At 36.1% G+C, this 17,852-nt stretch overlaps 1 protein-coding gene across 2 annotated transcripts in view; it reads left to right on the top strand.

Annotated features, from left to right (window-relative positions):
* CSRNP3 (cysteine and serine rich nuclear protein 3) overlaps positions 1-17,557 on the top strand; it is a 215,566-nt gene extending 198,009 nt beyond the window's left edge. For both annotated transcript variants that reach the window (XM_012496287.2, XM_003266188.3), the window contains 2 exons: positions 4,522-4,818; positions 6,904-17,557. In XM_012496287.2, coding sequence (XP_012351741.1) covers positions 4,522-4,818; positions 6,904-7,956 — 1,350 coding nt within the window. In that variant the 3' untranslated portion in view covers positions 7,957-17,557. The remainder of the gene's footprint in view (positions 1-4,521; positions 4,819-6,903) is intronic.
* Positions 17,558-17,852: the final 295 nt, after the last annotated feature.

The raw sequence follows: 17,852 nt of genomic DNA, 5'->3' as shown, positions 1-17,852 counted from the left end.
AAGCATCCCCATGATTCAATTATTTCTTGCTGGGTCCCTCCCACAACATGTGGGAATTATGGGAGCTACAGTTCAAGACGAGATTTGGCTGGGGACACAGCCAAACCATATCATGCATCATGGAGGAAAGGAGTCAGCAAGAGTAAGTGAGGCAATCCTGGCTGACTGCCTCCATTTATTTGCACTAGCTCTTGAGAAGGTAATCGATGTGAGTGGGTGGACAAAATTAGGGAGCTAATTGACTTTTTCCCATAAAATGCATTTGGAAATAATCTATGTAGTGCTCTGATTTTAAAGAGCATTTGAACTCAGTAGTTTTGGCCTGGTTTTTAAAGAAGCAAATGGGCACAGACTGGAAGAAAAGACTGGGGAAGGACTTCAAGGGGAGAGCAGGGAATAGGAATATGTCTCAAAGGCTACACACCAAACCAGAAACTGTGAGGAGGTGAGGATAGGCCAGTGACCAGCCTAAGCTAGAGTATCTCCAGTCTTTATTAGAAATGATAGAGATGATATTGAGATGATGAAGAGAAAGTCCTGCCAGCTCACTTCAATGTTAATGTCAGATTTTGAAAATCTAGATTAGAAAACTTGTAGTTTATTAAGCAAGAGTGAAACAGTATGTAGCTCTTTTAGTTTTTTTTTTTTTTTTTTTTGAGACACGGCATCACTCTGTCACTCAGGCTATAGTATAATGGTACGATCTCGGCTCACTGCAATCTTTGCCTCCCAGGTTCAAGCGATTCTTGTGCCTCAGCCACATGAGTAGCTGTGATTACAGGTGTACCCCTCCATGCCTGGCTAATTTTTGTATTTTTAGTAGAGATGTGGTTTTGCCATGTTGCCCAGGCTGGCCTTGAACTCCTGACCTCAAGTGATCTGCCAGCCTCCATCTCCCAAACTGCTGTGATTACAGGCATGAGCCACCGCAGCTGGCCAGATTCTTAATTAAATTTTTATTTTGAAATGAAATTCCCTATTGTAATTTTAGTATGTGGGAATAAGAGATGCAAATTTTACTTCTAAGGGCACTTATATTTGGAGTAAACTGAATCTGCAGTTCATATGACATACAATTGTTTGTTTTTTAATTCTTAGGCACCAATTCGTTATTCCTGTTGTCCTAAAAATTTTGATATGTTTTTGAATGTTTGCTAAAATCTTACTACATGTTGACTTTCAGATTTCATATATTATCTGATAACAACCATTTTTTTTTAAATTAGGCTGATAGCAACCATTTTAAAAAAATAGAGGTGGCTCATGCCTGTAATCCCAGCACTTTGGGAGGCCAAGGCAGGTGGATCACCTGAGGTCAGGAGTTCAAGACCAGCCTGACCAACAGGGTGAAACCCCATCTCTATTAAAAATACAAAAATTAGCTGGGCATGGTGGCAGGCGTCTGTAATCCCAGCTACTCAGGAGGCTGAGGCAGGAGAATCACTTGAACCTGGGAGGCTGAGGTTGCAACTAGCTGAGATTGTGCCATTGCACTCCAGCCTGGGAAACAGAGCTAGACTCCATCTCAAAAAAAATAATAAATGTAAAATAAAATAAAAATAAAAATAAATCAATCTCTGTTGATATAAAACGGAGATTTTGTTGTTGTAATGTTACCAACTGCACAAGTAAGCATAAATCTTACAGAACGTGGAGATTAAGTAGGAAGTATTAAAGGGAATCATGCTACCCAAGTCCTGGGTGTGCTACATGTGCTGAGGAGTCAGGAGCTTGCTGAGGTTCACAGAGACAAGCCAAGACTTAATGAAAACAAACCAAAGTGCCATACAGTGGTAAGATGTAAAAGGGAACACTTCCTTTCTGTTACTACAGCTTTACCTACCACAGAAGATTGAGTGTATGTTAGGCAATTATAACTTGAATTCCTTAAAAAATCAGATCTTTACAGCTAAAAACATGTAGCTTGTTACAAATAACAATTAACAAAAATGATAAACACAACCAGTCGACGTGACATCCTACTAGTGGCTATCACAGTTTAAACAATACATATGTGAAGAAATGCCAAGGAAGGAAATAAATTTTAGATTATACCAAGAGACAAAACCCAATAAAGAGGAATGTGTACCTTTGCATGATCACAGATTTTAGCTCTGAAACACTCAGAAGTATATATATATATATATATGTATTTATACCTTAGAAAGTATTTATATATAAATACTTCTGAATATATATACAATATATACAATATATATTGTATAATTGTATACAATTATACATGTATAAATGTACATGTATAATTGTATACATGTATACAATTATACATGTATAAATGTATACAATATACATTATATAATATATAATATATTATATTATATATTATATAATATATTATATTGTAATTATATACATATATATAAATATTATATAATATATTATAATATATTATATAATATATTATATATAATATAATATAATATAATATAATATATATTATATAATATATAATATATTATATAATATATTATATATAATATAATATATAATATATTATATATTATATTATATATAATATATTATATTATATTATAATATATTATATAATATATAATATATTATATAATATATATTATAATATATTATATAATATATAATATATAATATATTATAATATATTATATAATATATAATATATAATATAATATATTATATATTATATAATGTATATATTGTATAATATACATTATATACATTATATAATATATTATAATATATTATATATTGTATATTGTATACACAATATATAATATATATTGTATAATTGTATATACATTATAATATATTATATATTTTATATACATATATATAAATATATATGTATAATATATAATATATATATTACCTTCTCAAGAGCTAGCTGTATATACAATTATACAATATATAATATATATTGTATATAAAATTATAAATATATAATATATTATAATGTATACAATATATTATAATGTATATAGTGCAATCATGGCTCACTGCAGCCTTGACCTCCCGGGATCAAGTGATCCTTGCACCTCCCAAGCACCTCTCAAGCAGTTGGGACTACAGGCACCCACAACCATGCCCAGCTAATTTTTTTGTTTTTTTGATAGAGATGGGATTTCATCATGTTGTCCAAGCTGGTCTTGAACTCTTGGCCTCAAGCAATCTGCCCACCTTGGACTCCCAAAGTCCTGGGATTACAAGCACGAGCCACTGCACCTGCCCTTTGTGATATATTTAATATATACACTTGCTAGTGTGTTATTTCCTCTATGAAAGTTTCTCTGCTTGAGGACAAAGTCCAATCTTCTATTTGTTTTTTAATACATTCAGAGTTTTCCAGTTTGAGGATTTTTTCCAAAAAAATTCTTATCTAAATGTTAGACTTTTTCCTGTAAAGGTGAGACGATGATGTCTGATGTTGCAAGTATTTTAACTGTGTGATAGATGAACTGTTGTTAAGCTCACCAAGCATAGTAATAATTATAATTAATGAATTTTAGGAAGTAATAAATTTAAATATGAAAGAATTAAAATCCCTTCTGTGTTTAGAACTTCCAAGATTTTTCTCACGGAGTTTTTGCATTAATTCTATGCTGCTCCTCAGGATAGATATCTCGCTCATATTCAGAGAAAACTTCTTTTTCTAAATACTTTTTTATGAAGGAAACATAACGTGATATAATAGTAAGAAATGAAGTACTTATTCAGGTCTTACTGATGGATGAGATTAATTTAGAGAAGGAATATAAATAGAAGCAGACTAATCATGGATATGTGAGACAGTTTCCACATGAGCTATTATGCAGAAGGTACCATTTTGGGTGAGGGTTTGTGTGAACTCCTCTGAGGGCAGAGTTTATTTCAGTTGTTGGTTGCTGAGAGCTTGAGGGCCCTGCCCTCTGTTCTTTGTCTTACTAAGAGCATGCTGACCTGACTGATTACTTCATATCAAGCCCTCATTCTTGGAATGTTCTGTAGAATAATCGTATTTGTAATCCCTGTAGCACAGTGCAGCACACCTTTATTTCCTGGTGCACGGTTTTGCTGGAGCTCAAAAGACAGAGCTGTTATTTCAAGGACAACATATTTGCTGAGTTAGATGGTGATGGCTTCCACAAGGATGCTATTACCTCTGAACAAGGACACATTTATTCCAACATTGGAGCTGCCTATCATGAACCGAGTCTAAAGATAGCTTTCGCTGATGAGCATTTGTAACCTTTGGTGTTTTTCACATGGCACTCTCTAAAAGCTCCAACAACTGTAGCTCCTAACATTAGGAGGTTATGAGTTCCAATTAACAGTCTTCTGTTACCCGTACATTTAAAAGCCTAACATTTTGATGCCTTTATTTTCCTTTCTGTGATTTCTCCTAAAGATTAAAAAAAATGATCTAACAAACATTTGTTGATTATGGGGACATGATGATATATAATAGTTCATTCTCACCTAGTACAAACATAGAGATTTTGTACCCTGCCCTTAATGAGTCTCTTATTTGCTGCTTTGTGTTTTTAGATGACTAAGAATGGCACAGTAGAATCAGAAGAAGCCAGCACTCTTACACTGGATGACATTTCTGATGATGACATTGACCTGGACAACACAGAGGTAGATGAGTACTTCTTCCTACAACCTTTGCCAACAAAAAAACGAAGAGCTCTGCTGCGTGCCTCTGGAGTGAAAAAGATTGACGTGGAAGAAAAGCATGAACTCCGAGCCATCCGCCTCTCACGAGAGGACTGTGGCTGTGATTGCCGAGTGTTCTGTGATCCAGACACGTGCACCTGCAGCCTGGCTGGCATTAAGTGCCAGGTAAGGGTTGGGATTTCAGGGCATCCAAAGACAAGACACTGTCTACCACCCCCTAAGGAGGCAGTCATGGTACCTGTAATGAAGCTTCCCACATGTAAAAGAAAATGTTGTGGCAAGGCAAGACATGTAATTCAGGAAGAGAGAAAGACATAATTCAGGAAGAGAGAAAGACTAATTTAAGGACATTCATGGGAATACATAAAATGCTTATACATAAAAGATATAATCTGAAAGACAACCCAAGTAGCAGCTGAGTTAATTAAAATTATTTTATCCTGGATTCTTGTATTATGTCACCTTATTTCAGCTTTTTACCAGTATTGAAGGAGATCACGACGTCCCTAACACTGGAGTGTGTATTTTCTGATCCATCCATGGGATATAAAATGATGACTGATTAAAGGTGGTTGGATTAGTGGAAAAATTACCAGATCGAGACTGCAGAAAACGAAATTGTACTTCCACCTTTGCTGTTTGCCAACTGTATGAAATTGGCAAGTCAGGCCCTCTGGGTTACTTTCTTTATCTCTAAAATGAAGGAACCGAACTAGGTCAGGGGTTGGCACCCTGTAAGTTCGCAGGCCAAATCCGACCTTGCCACATGATTTTATAAATAAAGTTTTATTGGATCACAGCCACATTTTTTGTTTACATATTGCCTATGACTGCTTTCTTGCTCCTACAGCAGAATTGAGTATTGTGGTTGCCACAGAACCCATATGGCCCACAAAGCATAAAATATTTACTCTTTTGACCTCTGCAAATAAAAAGTTTACCAACCCTTGATGATTGGCAATCAGATAATTTCCTGGTCCCCCTTCATTTGTAATTTCATTGGTGCCTTATGATTAGTGTCACTATTTTATGCAGAAACTTGGCTTTTTCAATAAGGAAAGCAACTCAGGTAGGCAAAAGAAGGGGGCAGTGCCTATCTGCTAAACAGTTGCTTAAGATGGATTCACAGAAAAGAGATTCATGAGTAAAAAAAAAAAAAAAAAACAGATACAAATTCTGGCTCTAATATCTGCTATACCTTTTACTGGGGCCAAGATGATTGTATTAGAATAGTCTGCCTTCTCTTCTTTAACATAGGAAATTCCCTGGCAGGATAAGGTGACAAGCAAAGCAAGTTTTTTTCTCTTGCCTATATTCTGGTCTGCATACAGATTAATCTGTGGAATCTGAGACAATTGGCAAATCTCTCATGAATACCCTTGGATTGTCCAGAACTCCACCTCTCACCTGAATGAAGAGGTCAGCCCAACACTTGTTGAACCCAAACACTCTATCTCCAGTGTCCAATCACCAAAATAGTTTTGGAATATTGATGAAACGTACATGCCCTTCCTTCAAGAAGATTGTATCTAATGGAATGGGGAGGGAAGGGGGGATTCAGGACCTAAACACGTGAGTGCACCAGTCGTAGTCATGAATGTTCATATCCATTGCAGTACTGCAGTACAGTACACACACATGCACCCATGTACCAAGCACCCCAAACAATAAGAAGGTAAGCAAACAAGAGCAAATTGTGAGGTTGCATGATGCTAAGTCGTGTAAGTCCATTTTATAATAAGCAAAGGGAAAACCACCTTTATAATAAGCAAAAGCAAAAGGAAAAGTTAGCATGGGGTACATCATATTAATAGCATGCGGACAGGAGTACAGTATGTTTGCTTGTTTAAAATCAGGCACAAGAGCTGGGGTGCAGCAGAAAGAAAAGGAACTTGGGTGAAAGACAGGAGCATTGAAAATATGGGAGCAAAATTAAAGAAGTGGAGGGAAGGGAAAGTGGGGAAGAGAGAAAAAAGGGGAGAAAGCAATGGAGTGGGTCAGTGAACTGAAAATACACACTTATGCCCATAACCCATTTTTATTTTGAATAGAGGTATAAAAAGCAGTTAACTCTTATGTTTTAAGCCCTCACTTTCCCCTTTTCATTTCTATTTGAAGTTTGGTTGTCATTTGCTCTGGCGTATGTGGAATTAAGTGGATTACTTAATTCAAAGAAGTTGCAGAAAGGTTCTGGGCGTTTATTTGGTTTGTAATATTTCCATGGTGCTAATCTGTGTTCTTCCTTCCAAGGTGGATCGTATGTCTTTCCCGTGTGGCTGCACTAAAGAAGGATGTAGTAACACAGCAGGTAGAATTGAATTTAATCCTATCCGTGTTCGGACTCACTTTTTGCACACAATAATGAAACTTGAACTGGAGAAAAACCGAGAGCAGCAAATCCCCACGCTGAATGGCTGCCACAGTGAGATAAGTGCTCACAGTAGTTCTATGGGCCCTGTTGCTCACTCCGTAGAATATTCAATCACAGACAGTTTTGAGATTGAAACTGAACCCCAGGCTGCAGTACTGCACCTGCAGTCGGCTGAAGAATTAGATTGCCAAGGAGACGAGGAGGAAGAAGAGGAGGATGGGAGCAGCTTTTGCAGCGGAGTCACAGATTCTAGCACGCAAAGCTTGGCACCTAGTGAGTCAGACGAGGAGGAGGAGGAAGAAGAAGAGGAAGAGGAGGAGGAGGATGACGATGATGACAAAGGAGATGGCTTCGTGGAAGGTTTGGGCACCCATGCCGAAGTTGTCCCTCTTCCTTCAGTTCTTTGTTATTCTGATGGCACCGCCGTTCACGAAAGCCATGCAAAGAATGCTTCTTTTTATGCCAACTCTTCAACTCTGTATTACCAAATAGATAGCCACATTCCAGGAACTCCAAATCAGATCTCTGAGAACTACTCTGAAAGAGACACTGTCAAAAACGGTACCCTTTCGCTGGTGCCTTACACTATGACCCCGGAGCAATTCGTTGACTATGCCCGACAAGCAGAAGAGGCCTATGGTACCTCCCACTACCCAGCTGCCAACCCCTCTGTAATCGTTTGCTGCTCCTCTTCCGAAAATGATAGCGGTGTGCCCTGCAATAGTTTATATCCCGAACACAGGTCCAGTCACCCTCAAGTGGAATTTCACTCATACTTGAAAGGCCCCTCCCAGGAAGGGTTTGTCTCTACATTGAATGGTGACAGTCACATTTCAGAGCATCCTGCTGAAAATTCTTTGAGCCTTGCAGAAAAGAGCATATTGCATGAAGAGTGCATCAAATCACCCGTGGTTGAGACAGTCCCTGTTTAGTAGCTTAAATTATTCTAGGACCAACTCTTCTCCTTTTTAAGGCACTGTATTTAATTGGATTTCCTGGGCTCATCATTGTTTAAACTGAAGACCAAGAAAACTTGGACGGTGGTTAATCTTCCAGACTGTATTTTGTTTTTTCCTTTCTAGCCACATGACTGTGGCATTGCACAAATACAGTCTCTGTAGGGATTTTAAAAGATTTCAGACTGTTTTGATAGAAAATGCTAAATTTTAAAATGCATATCTCACAGTTGCCTACCTGTCAAACTGTGTGAAACCTGCCAATCTGTGTAGATCAGAGCTCCAAACTTTGGATTATCGGGCCTGTGCAAGATTGTTAACTAAGGCTGGGAAATAATAAGATTTAGAGTCCTAATTTTCGATATATCTGAAGATAATGGTGACTTTTTAATGTAAAAGTAATTATTGTAAGAAAAAGATTTAATTGTTCCATGTGTATTTTATTTATGGTAGTGTAGAAGTCATGTTTTGATGAAAATGAACAGCCGCATGTTCATTCAAGCTGAAGATGCATAGCTAGTTCCACAGAGCATGCCCACATGGATTGCATCTGGAATCCATTCACATTTTTATGATCATGACTGATCAGATTTGCAAATTCTTAAGGGTGAAATAGGCCTATTTTTGCTATTTTGGACAAATAAATGATTCTATATGTGCAGGTCCTTACACAGTTTTCTCTAAAGTTAAGAGTTAGGACAATCCTCTGGGGAGAGTCTAGTTTACTGCCCTCCCTCAACTGACTCCAGAGATGGAGGTAGAAGGAATTGCCTTTCTTTTTTAAACAGCATCATCTTGGTTCTTAGCTTGGACAGCACCTTTGAGCTCTACCCCCTACATCAAAATGCACTTTAGTGCCCCTTCACGGTACCTCGTGTGGGGTGGGGACTGAGAACTCTTTGAGATGAAAAAATTTAAAAAAAATTAAAAAGATCTTTAACTATTATAAGGTTCATATAATTAATATAGAGGAATCATCCAATGATACTTATGAAGGGAAAATGACCTATTTTCCTTCACCACTCTGAGGACCTAACTCAATAAATGCAGAGGAGGCTGAGGAAACATGGAAGAGACACGACCTCAGCAACCAGCCTTTTCTCCAGCGTGATCAATCCATCTCTACAAAATCAGTGTATAATGAGATTTCCACTTAGTGACTAGCTGATTGAAGGGGGGCCTCTACCCAAATACTCAACTAGGCCTTTCTTTTCTGAAGCATTTTGATTTGTCTTACCTGGGACAACTAGCAGAACAGTCCAGAATGCATTGCATACTTTCTAATTACCTCACATTCTCTTATTAAAGAGAACAGATAGAAATAAAACATGCACTCCCCACCTTTAGATTACCTGCACTTGGTTCGTCGGAGGACTTCTAGGATCCCGTTTCCCTGTAAATTAATTTAGGTAACTAAATAGTGTAATTCTGCCTTTTTTTTTCCAATGCAATATGACTATGCTAAACCTGTTTCACATTTTTGACCTTCTATTGTTATATCACTTCACATGTTTTATAACTATTTGAAATGTGGACATGACTTGCTATTCAGTGACTGCATCGCTACTTATTTTTTATGTCTTTTAGACTTGGGTGTTTAGAATTATGGATATAAATATATTGTAGATCTCAATTTCTAAAAAAAATTTTATTTAATTGAACTCAAAAATGCTTGATCTAGAGAAAGTCCTCCAATGGAAAAGTTTCTACTAAAATTTGTTTTGGGGAAAAAATGTTTACTTGGCAGCTCTTCCACTGTGCAGTTGGTTTCTGCCCCTTCTCTTCCCCCTTCCATTGGGCCAAATTTATAACCATTAATATTAACATTAAAAGAGCTTTGGGTTTGTCTTTATGTAAGTTGCAGTAATGAGAGCAGGGTCGTTCCTTTTGAATGGCCTTTGGGCTAATCAGAATGAGGATTTGTTGAAATCTCAAATATATATATATATATGTATATGTGTGTGTATGTGTATATATATATATATATATATCCCACGTTGTCTGCAAAGTGACAGTTTTTAGTGCTTAATCTCCAAAATTTTCCCCCTACTGATACAATCTAAAGAGCACAGGCCCAAAGAGAAAATGACAAGGGGCTATTGTTCCTTCATTCAAGCACATGAAAGGATCATGTGTACTGTATTTTCTGGACCATTACAAGCTCTTGAAGGATCTGCTTGTGAAGTACTCTGAGGTTATTCTTGGAACACAGAGTGTGGGAGAGTGGGGAAGAGCCAGCTCCAGCCTGAGCAAAGCTGAAGGGTAGAATGACAGTCCAGTTTCTGAAAAGAGGTATTTTAATTTTAGTTCAGCTTTATTTTCCTAAGACGATATGAAGCCTGCTTTTTTATTTTTGGCTAGGTCTTTGTTTCCTAGCTTTGTTTCCAAAAGGATGCTTAATAAAACAGAGGTTTTTTTCCCCATCCATTCGTCCGGGGTAGAAAGTCACTGCCCTGTGAGAAGAATTAACCTTCCAATCATGACAGCTTCTATTCCAACTTTTCATATACCTGACTAACCTGTAAACATCTCCCACAAACCACATACACAGGCTACCTATTAAAACTCTCCCATATACCTAACACATACACATGCACACACATACAAAATATATGCATATCACACACTTAGAGAATGACAGATTTCAGGCAATGGCCAGTAGTCAGTATTGAGTTTTTCTGACCCCAGAATCTGGTTGGGCTTTATGATCTAAAAAAATGTGGTTTAGAAAGGAGGATAATTGGTAAAGCTGTAGTTTGAAAATATCAGGTCAAAGTTGCAAACATACTTATGATGGAATCATTTCATTGTTAGTTCCTTTCCCAGAAATCTGAGAGAGCACACTGTTCCATCTGACTTTTTTTTCCATTAATAGCCGTTCTATTCAACAAAGAACTGCCCACATGCCAGGAAAGTGCTACAGTCCTTCTAAGCTTTTAAAAATGGGGATCAAGCTACATGCAGCCAGTTGGAATACTTAAGATCTTTATGCCAAGACACAATAACCTGACTGGCAGCTGTTGTATTGCCTCCATAGTACATCTAGCCAAACTGTAGTCTTCTTTGACACACAACTTTTTAGTCATTCACTATCAATTGCAAAGCTTCATGCTCCAGCCCTGGCTATTCTAGTACCAGTCCTATACCTTTAAATGGGACTTAATTCCCAGTTATAATCCTGGCCAAATTGATTTGAAAGACAAGTGGCTGAAGCAGCTTGCATCTCCTTTGTCATTCCCAATTTCCTTTGGGAGAAAGAAGTCAATGAAAGAGATTTACTTAAGTTTTTCCTCCTTATCTCTTGATCATTAATTATTAAGACACGGGTAAAATTCATTTGTCTCATGTCTTTTGGTTGATTGAATAATATAGTTACTTTTTGAAAGCCCATCATTTCTTTGTGATAAAACCATTTTCTCAATGTGACAGCCACATGTAAAACGTGAAACTAATGTTTCTTAGTATGTTTAAAATCTTCACAATCATATATGGCCCTGCAATACTCCCTGAATCCCTCCCCTCCAAAAAAAAAAGCTATGAGTTGCAAAAACACTAGTTACAAATTAATCAAGAAGCAAAGAGATTATGTTAAGTGGCTATGTTCTTTAAAATTTTACACTCTAATGGATGACTTCTAGGCAAAATTTTGGTATGATTATCATTAAACAGGAAAACATACGATGATTTACTTTCTATAACTTGCTAATCACTGTTTCTTTTATTTCAATTTTTGACATTGTTGCACAAGTTTATGACTCTTTGGTCTTTATATTCAAAATTTATTAAGTATCAATTCTTTCTTTCAACAAATATGTACTGAACACAGGCTGTGTTAGAACAATTGTCTTGGGTAGTAAAAAGAGGAGAACACTACAAATTCTAATGGATAATGTTAATGAAGTGTGGCATGAAATAATCAAGCTTTCTCAAATCCTCTTAATATGTGATTTTATCAAGTGATATTAGAAAAACTGACATCAGTTCTTGTCTAATTATATGTGAGCTGCAACTAAAAGATGCTTCCTTTTCCTAAATTAATAGAATTCACTGGATCGTCCTTCATCTCTCTCCCTCCATCAGAAATGTATGAATTAAATCTCGACTCAGCTAGGACTGAATCAAATGAAAAAGAAATTTTCGATTAATTGATTCTTCACTGTTAGACCTATATAAGTGATGCTAAATTTACACCAGCAAACTCCTATCAGACAGTTTCAAGGAGGATTTAACTCATGCATAACCCAGGAAACATTTCAGGAAACTTTTAAGACAACAGTGTGGAACACAATCACTCTTACTTCTGTTTATAAAAAGCTTATCAAAATAGCAAAATCCTGTTGCAAATTCCAAAGACATCACTTTGCAGCAGGTGGAAAACAGAGAGGTTGTTAGACTCCATCACTTTCAGCTGGAGTTACAAACCATCAAATTAGCAGGTGGGAAATTTATATTCTCAGAAGCCAACAGGAGACTGCCTTTTTTAAAGGTGTCATGAAGCCTTCTATTTCTCCAAATATAACTCAATATTTCTCTTTAAAATGGCATCTCTGCTCCTTATTCTCTTGATGACAGTTTGCAGTGCCATTATAGCCAGTGTATTAAATACCAAGCTTTAATGGGAAGCACCTTTGTGCTTTCAAAGGCAAGACTTGTCTGTAATTTTAAATTAGAACTGTTGGTTGTATTCTTACCACAACCAAAACCCAAAGTTTAAAGGCTTGATTACTCTATATTAGATCTAATATTCATATTAGGTCTAATATGAATTTTCAGCTTCTGATTGCATTACTTTTTCTGAAATCTAACTAGTGCTGGAATAACAAAAATGCCTAAGCCAAAATGCTGTAGCTCTGCACCAACAGCACAGCTCATCAGATGTTTTCTACAGTAGTAAAGAATTTGATTGACTTAATTGAATATCAACAATTTAAATACCCACTAGAATTATGGAAGTATCAGAGTGGAAGTGAAGATGCAATAAAAGCTTAATAAGTGGTGGTGTCTCCAGGAATTATAAAAAAAATGCACAGCAGAGCTAAGCTAGATCTTATTACATCATAAAGACTAGAGTTACAAATGGCAGCCCCAAACCTAGAAGGGGCAGTTACAATGTGGACACGCTTTCAGCCCAGTTGGTGCTCACATCTGCTGACCAACATTCATATCAATTACATTTTTACTGTCTATAAGTCATTTGATGCTTTAGAAAATAAAAACACACACCTACAGCATTCTAAAGAAACTATTTTGTTAAAAAATTTAAACACATTTTATATTAAAATAAGTGATCAATGACTTTCATGATTGTCAAAAGTAAAAAGTGCAGACATTTAGAAAAGCTCTTCTTTCACATTTTACCTAACAAATCTAGATATTCAATGTGAGTCCTTAAAACAGTCACTTCTAAATTTTATTTTGACTCCTTTCTTGGCTTTTTCAAACTGCACCATGAGACCCCCTTCCTAAACAACGCAGATGTTTTCTTTTATTCTTTTTTTCCAGAAATTCAAGCTGAAACATTTGCTATGACCTGTGTTTTACTTGGTGATCAGTTCTCAGGCTAGTCTAAGTCTGTGCTGTCTTGGCATGCCTTGGGTTTCCGATCCTGAGAGTGGTAATGCCAATAGAATGATGGCAACCAGGAGAGTGAATATGACAAGATTCAAAGCCTAAAACAGTATGTTTCAGTTTACTTTTATATGTAGATTTTTAAAATATTCACATCTAGCCTGGAATTTTAGTAAATACAGATACTTGTTGTATCCATGGGAAATGAAGTCATTTCAAAGATGTAAGTCACGTTGGTGACTACTTTCTTTTACTTGTGATAAATATATCACTATACAGGGTAATTGCTTTTATAAATTTGATCCTTTGCATTGGCTTATAATTCAAGAAATGTCAACTTCACTGTGTCATCTTATGTCATCTCTCATAAAAGTTTCTGGCAGGACTAAAGTTTCAAAGGAATGTGATAGAATTTATTTTGGATAACATTTGTATTCAGCATGCTAATGATGTAATTCCTCTATCATTACCACGGTGATAGTTAAGTTCATTCGTTAACTCATTTTAGTGACATGTGAGGCCATTTAAATATTTTTAAGATAATGTATATTGATTAGAAAGAGTTAGAAGGAGATAAATTTACGGTAGAAATTAGCCTTGCCATTGTCTAAGTTAATTTATGTGAGCTGATTGAACAGTTTTAGTTGTAACTTTAGAGTAGCTTCTTTGTTAGAGTATCTCTTTCCTTTCTCTTTTGGTTTTCTCCCAATATTTTTATCTGTCTTGGGATTATCTTAAAAGGTATTTATTAATGAGCATTTGGAAGAAAATTGACTTAGAAAATGTCTCTTTTAAATTTATCTAGGTACTTGTATCACCAGAGACCTTCATCAAGTCCTACTGCCACACTGGATAAGGCCACTACCCCTCACCCTTCTTGTCAGGGACATGGCTTCCTAATAATGGTTTTGCTGTTGCCTCTACATAGGGGACCTATGGAAAAGGAGTTTGAAATTTCTACCTTTGTAGTACATTGTATCCAATTTTGTTTTGCTCCTCCTTTTCATGTGGTCACCAAGCTTTTTTCCTTAGCCATTAAGAAAGCCACCCCTCTTTAAAACAAATTTAAAGATCTATATACATTTTTGCAACTTTATTTAATAAAAGAGAGAAGAAAAAATAAAATCTAAATCTCAATTATCCTAAAGTGGAAAAACCTAAGTATCTAACCTAGGAACTTATTGCCTGGTTGTTGTTGTTGTTGTTGTTTAATTTATTTAATGTTGATCCTTGAGTTATTTAATGGTATCCAAATGATATCTGAAAGTGATTGATTTTAAGATGTAATAGTTGGCAAAGTCATTTCATTTGGGTCTCAAACAAATAAAGCCCACTGCCATGGGTTACCATCTGAACCCTGATTCATTAGGCACTCATCATGCCAAATGGGGATCTCAGAATAGTTTAATCTTTTCAAAGATACTCACAATGGCCAACTGTGTGTGAATAATGGAAAGTCTGAGATTCTTCTGTATTCTTCAAATTTTATGGTCCTGAGACTAGGAGGGATCTCCAGAGGTCATATGGCTCATCGATCTACCACCAGGGAAGACTGTCACTTAGGCATGCCCAACAGGAGAGATCGCCATCTATTCTTAACATCTCTAGGGAAGGCAGTTTCCTTGGCAACACAATTCAGCTCTCTTAGGTTTTCTCACAATAAGAAAATATCTTGGCCAGTCTTTGAGGGTTAGGCACCTGGCAACAGTTGTGATGATTTGGGCCATCGTACTAGGGGATTCAAGGGAAGTTGGGTTTCCCCCTACATTTGGTGATTATTACATTAATATGTGATCATTCTGTAAGTCTCCTAAGAAATCAGATTTTTAAAGAAAGACATGGATTCAGAGACAGTGGTCTGTAACATGACCAGCTTTTGACAAATATGGCTGTACTAGGTTTTCATTTTTGCTGTTGTTGTTGTTTGTTTTTGTGATTGCTCTTATGTCAGCAGGTAATGTCAGGAAAAGTGACTGTTTCAGATCCCCAGTGACAAACATCAGAACTAGGATCAAATGACTTGACTTTAAAGCTGTTCCATTTTCTAAGAAGTTACAATTACAAAAAATAAGCATTTTCTACATTCTTACTTCTAAGTAATGACCTTCTCATTAATCTTTCCTTGGCTTAAAATGACAAATAAGAATCCAAAGTTTTTCCACTCCTCCTGTGGGAGATAGGAGTAGTTGTGAAGAGTCTGATGGAATAAAATGACTCCAGAGATTTGCACAGCCACCATTTGATCCCAGCCTTTGTCCCTGTGTTATTTAAACAATGGCTTCCTGCTTTCTCAGGGGTCAGGAAAATGATTTAAAAATTTGTCTTCTTGACAAGGCCTGAAAACGAAGGGAGGTCTCCTGGAGAATGGTGATTTTTCTGGTTACATCACTTGATTCAAGCACTCCCTGGAGCTTTCAGAGCCTTTTTTATCTGCTCAGAGTTGACACCCAACTCAGAGTCAGAACTCACCAGAAGATGAGGAGCACCCCCGAAATCAATGTTTCCTTTCTCCATGGGATTTTTTTCAATCTTGGTACAGCTGCATATCTCCCAAACTCGGATGCTCTTGTGAAATGACAGCCACATCAATGTGGTTACTCCCTACAAATAACACTAGGGGGAAATGACCTTTTTTATTAAAAAAAAAAAAAAAAAAGGCTAATGCTATAGAATGATCGTGTAAAGAATGTTGAATAAAATTTGGCCCATGTTTTAATTGACTCTAGGTACCTCTATTGAAATAAGTCTGAGGCATAGTTTGTGAAACATGTTTCAAAAGTGTTTGATGTATAATAAATGCTAGAAATTTACAGTACAGAAATAGTAAAAAAATAAAATAAAAATAAACCTGTAGATTACAGCTCTGTTCCTAAGAACCGCAGCCTTTATTGTGTCTTAGTAAAGTTGATCTGCTTTATTTTTAGTTTATTGAATTTCTGGTGTACTAGCCTCTTAAGATAGAACTATTAATACGTATGTACTGGTTAATGCCTGTTTATGCAGAAAATGGCACTTTGTTCTTTCAGTGTGTTTCCCTCAGTGTCACAGGGTATATCAATCTGATAGATCATTTGACATTCGTCAAAAATACATGTTTCCCATTTTAAAAATATGTATAATTGGTTGCATAGACATATGTCACTTTTTGCAGTGTCTTCATCTTGATCATAGTTTTAGACATCAACTATGTCTCACTTTCCAACTGCCATAGAAATTTGGTACATTTGCAAATTCTGGTGGAATCTAGTGAGCTGAATGTATTGGTAGATCAAATGATCCAAAGGACTTGGGTGTTATCCTTCAGTCTGTGTTGAACCATTCAGATATTGGGAATGGTCCTTACACAAGGGAAGTCTTTTGAGAATATTTGTTTTCTTATTTTTTGTTTGTTTGTTGCTGGCAAAAAAAAAAGTGACTTTAAAAACTCAGAAAAGCCACTGAACTGTATTTTGTGACGTTATGATTAGTTTTATCTTTCAACTGATTTTTATTGTTACTTTTACTCAATATCAACAGTACTTCAATAAATATTTATTAATTATGTTCAATCTAATGACTTAAAACAGTTGAAAAGGAGGAAAATCAACTCCAGTCCACACATACAGTCATGTTACACTAAGATGTCATGTTGTATGTCACACAGTTTCTAGATTGATTTCTCTTGTGTATAAGTTATAACATCAAAATGCCAAAGGGTATATAAAATAAGCTACAATAATATTCAACAGAACTTAACCTGGACCTTATGTTGTAATAATTTATTCATATTAGCTGTAGTCTTCTGTATTTATATTTTCAGTATTTATTATGAATGACATGGAAATTCGTGTATTTATTGTGGCTTTTTATTGCAGTGTGTATATATATATATAACAAATAAGCATTTTTAAGTCTTATCCTTAAGTTTCTTTTATTAGTGGCACTTGTATTATGCTGTACTTTTTATTACATATTGTACAATATCTTGTCCATTTGTTTGCAGCAGAGTAAAACCGGTTTCTAAGTTGTAGCTACTGTTGCATTTCTGTTGCCTGTTGTGTAAAACCTTTGTTCTTACATCCTGAGCTGCAATCCGTTACGCTGTCCCAGCACACACAAGGATACCTCCCTTCCACTGTGTAACAGATAAGATTCTTGAAAAGTTGTGTGTGAAGCCACTTCCTGTGAAATGGTTCATTACACTGTCATTTCAAATATGTGTTAACTTTATTAGGATTTATCCCTAAGTGAAGATGCTTATAGCACTTTATTTTCTCAGCTATTCAACCCCTTCATCAAGTGATGATGTGTAAACAAACACAGGG

Source organism: Nomascus leucogenys, chromosome 17 (genome assembly GCF_006542625.1).
Source record: "Nomascus leucogenys isolate Asia chromosome 17, Asia_NLE_v1, whole genome shotgun sequence".
In the NCBI taxonomy this organism is placed as follows: Eukaryota; Metazoa; Chordata; class Mammalia; order Primates; family Hylobatidae; genus Nomascus; species Nomascus leucogenys.
Note: the sequence above shows the minus strand (reverse complement) of the source record. Positions and strands in the feature narration are given on the sequence as shown.